Source organism: Trichoderma reesei (genome assembly GCF_000167675.1).
Source record: "Trichoderma reesei QM6a unplaced genomic scaffold TRIREscaffold_16, whole genome shotgun sequence".
In the NCBI taxonomy this organism is placed as follows: Eukaryota; Fungi; Ascomycota; class Sordariomycetes; order Hypocreales; family Hypocreaceae; genus Trichoderma; species Trichoderma reesei.
Window position 1 is genome coordinate 443,764 of NW_006711163.1, and position 3,371 is coordinate 447,134.

The 3,371-nt window shown below is 51.3% G+C and overlaps 1 protein-coding gene across 1 annotated transcript; it reads right to left on the reverse strand.

Moving 5' to 3' along the window:
- Positions 1-1,078: 1,078 nt before the first annotated feature.
- TRIREDRAFT_109560 (uncharacterized protein) lies at positions 1,079-3,371 on the reverse strand (the record flags this gene model as incomplete). Its single annotated transcript, XM_006967264.1, has 9 exons — positions 1,079-1,111; positions 1,437-1,481; positions 1,718-1,831; positions 1,870-2,309; positions 2,387-2,535; positions 2,570-2,823; positions 2,874-2,941; positions 3,259-3,265; positions 3,354-3,371. The coding sequence occupies 9 exons, from the start codon at positions 3,369-3,371 to the stop codon at positions 1,079-1,081; spliced, it is 1,128 nt and encodes a 375-aa protein (XP_006967326.1).

A 3,371-nucleotide genomic window follows, 5' to 3' on the forward strand; every position in this document is an offset into this window, starting at 1 on the left:
TCTTGATGCTAGATCAGTGTCCAGATGGTCAAGGGGTTGTAGCTGGTTTGTTTTCCATGGCCAGCGAAGTATTGAGTACTATGTGGCAAGGTGACAGTGCAAGACAAGACACCGTAGATGTTGTCTTTTGGTATCCTTCCCTGCCACCAACTGTTCAATGCTCCCGCATGAGCACATTAGTTTCACAGCTCACATCATCACCTTGGAAAACGTGGTCCATTGCCAAGCACTCTTGTCCTTCATTGGCTTTCAAGTACAGCGGTCTATGGGAGTGTTTTATACTGACGCAAGGACCGAAACGTAGGGAATGCCAATTCTAGATATACGTATGAGAAAGCATACGCGACGAGAGAAGCGAAAACGAGACTCAACGAGCACAAGATATACAATACACCAATAACTAAGAGAAGAAAAATAGCAAGAGTATGTACAAGGGCCATGAGACGACACGTTCGATGAGTCCCAGCGCCAGAAGATGAATTCTGCTCGATACATGAAATGACGTTGATGCATGTGATGATGATGATGATGATATCCAAGTTCTCAACCCATGGGCCGTGGGTAGTAGCATAAACCCGTGCGTCAGTTCCGAAACATGACTGATTGAAGTAACTTACTCGACGAAGCTGTGAAGGGCGTCTGCCGTAAATAGACAGTTGACCATGGGGAAGTGAATCATGAGTTCTCGTTTGCTGTACAGGCGTCTCCTGGTACAGGCATCGCATTGAGGCTCTGATCATCTACGCTATGAAATTTGTCTTCTAAGTAGTATCCAGAGCTACCGCGCCATTTTTAAATGATGTCTATAAATGAGAACCCACACGGCACGTCAACCATAGAAAACAGAACGGCGTCAGGAGAGCTTCCTCTTCTTCTGGCGATGCTAGAAGTGAATCACATGCAGGGTAGGATCTTTTATTAACTCTCTCTCTCCCCCCTTTTAAGCAGATGATGAATCTCGAGCAAAGCCGTAGAAATCGCACCTTGACAGACCTCAGTTTGCAGAGTAATCGAGCGAATGACAATGACCACGCATTAACCTGACACCTCATCAGTACGCAAGTGCCCAACAACTCCTTCATCCCATCAGCAAAAGCTGGTCTAGCCCATACTGTGAAAACAAGCATCGCAGCGAGCTTGATATTTGTTCTCAGAAAGAGGTGGAAACTGGTTGACGCTTCTACGCAAAGAAATTACAAAAGGATGGATACTATAGTCACCATATCTCTAGATTCGTCAAACAGTACACGGGCATGGACAATTGTTGGCATGAGCTCCATGTTTCACATAGCTCGTCTACTCAAAGGCCATGTAGTGATCGGAATTACTCGTCAATGGAAGACAGACTTGTCGAGAAACAAGAGCCGTCAGAGAAGTCTTAATGAATGGGCGTATGCAGGTCAGGATGATTGGCCACAAGCGTTGAGATATCTTACCAACTCCGCACACAAGCACACATTATAAGACGATAGAGCATCTACCTGTGGATTATCACAGAGTATCGTCTATAGGCAGCCGCCAGATGTTTCTCTTTAGCTCGGCCTACACGGCCGTTGTGGTATCTGTATCTCAAAAGCTCCATGTCGAAACAGTTCCTTACAACGCTCTCAAGGCCTCTTACCTTGATGAAGTCCTGACGATGCTTTTCCGAGCTCCAAAACGCCGTTGCTTCAAAGCAAAACAACCCCTCCCAGACCTAGGCCTTCGTGTTACTTACCAGCGTCAGCCCCGTCCTCTGTAATTCCGTCCTCGACTCCGTGAATCGCTCCGTGCACTGTCGTAGCTGCGGCTGCGGTTCGGGCTCCGGCTTCGACTGCGGCTTCGACTGCGGCTGCGGCGTCGAACATCGTAGCCATCATATCGACCTACTCCGTTCCCTCCTCCCCGCCGCCTGGGCAGCGGCGATCTAGATCTCGACCTCGATCGAGACGAATACGAACCGCGGGACCGGCTGCGATACCGCCGACCTGCGCCACCGCGAGAAGGAGGAGCACCCCGAGGAGACCGCGATCGACCGGGCGACAAGGGATTCGGCCGGTATACGTCGGATCGAGGACCGTACCGCCGTCCGCCCTGAGGGCCAGAAGGAGGGCCACGTCCGCGAGAGCTGTGGTGAAAGGGGGCTCGGGCGTTCATGTTTGCGTTGCGGCGGGCCATCGGGGGTTCGGGAGAGAGCTTGCTGCGCTGCGTCGAGATGGACACGTTGATCGTGGAGCCGTCGATTTGCGCCTCGTGCATGTGTTCAATGGCGGCTTCGGCGTCGGCGTGGTGGTCGTAGAGGATGTATGCGGTGCCGCGGTTGGTTCCGACTGGATTGTGTTTGTTATTGTCAGTTACAGTGTCCATTTGGGAGAAGCAATTACAGAGAGAGAGGGTGAGAGCTGACAGGTTCTGTTCATTGGAAGGTCGAGGTCGTAGATTGGACCAAACTGGCCGAATATCTCAAAGAGATGGTCTTCGTTGACGTTCTTGGAGAGCCTCTCCACCACAATCTGTCCACCGGGCATCAGTAAGCCCAGTTGCACTTCAATTTGGCTTGTCCCACCATTCTACCAGCCTCTGAACGAACCTTTGTGTATCTGGGAGGGCTGTCGCTGGGCGAGCGACTGTCCCTGCTGCGGTCTCGGCTTCTGTCCCGACTGCTGCTCCTGTGACGGCCATTACGGCGAGGCGGGGTGTATGAACGTGATCGTGATCGTGAACGTGAATCTGATCGCGACCGAGAGAGTGACCGTGACCGTGACCTTGACCTTGATATCGAGATGGATCTAGATCTGGACCGAGAGCGCGACAGAGAGCGCGAATCGTAGCGCCGGCGGCGGCCTGGAGGCGATGGAGAGTCGACGGATCGCGGGGGCGAGCGCGATGCAGACCGGGGGCGGCTGCGAGATGGCGATGGCGACGGTGCCATTGTCAGCGTCGGATCGCGGTGGAATCGTAGCTGTGTGTTGTAGTAAGGTGGTTTCTACTACTAGGAAGCCATCACCAACATTAGTTTTGAAGCTTGCTGCTGGAGCTGCGTCACGAAATCTGGGAGCTTATCGGTGGGTTGATGCGTGGTCATGTGACTGCTGGGAGGTCGAGCTCAGTTACAGTTACTGTAATACAGGGCATTTCGGTGCACTTCAGCTGCTACTACTTAGGTACTACTGCATTCAATGGATCATCACTTTCTATATTCAATCGATGATAGAGGTCAATTTATCACTGGTTCATTCGTTAAGGAATTTGTTGTTCCTTGTGAGATATATCCCTTACCGGATGTCTTTTACAAGAGATGCTATAAGATCAGTCATAGGTACTAACTGCAACTGTGCCTGTAACGTACCTTATGTATGTAACCAGCAACGCACCAGCTCACGAATCGGCAT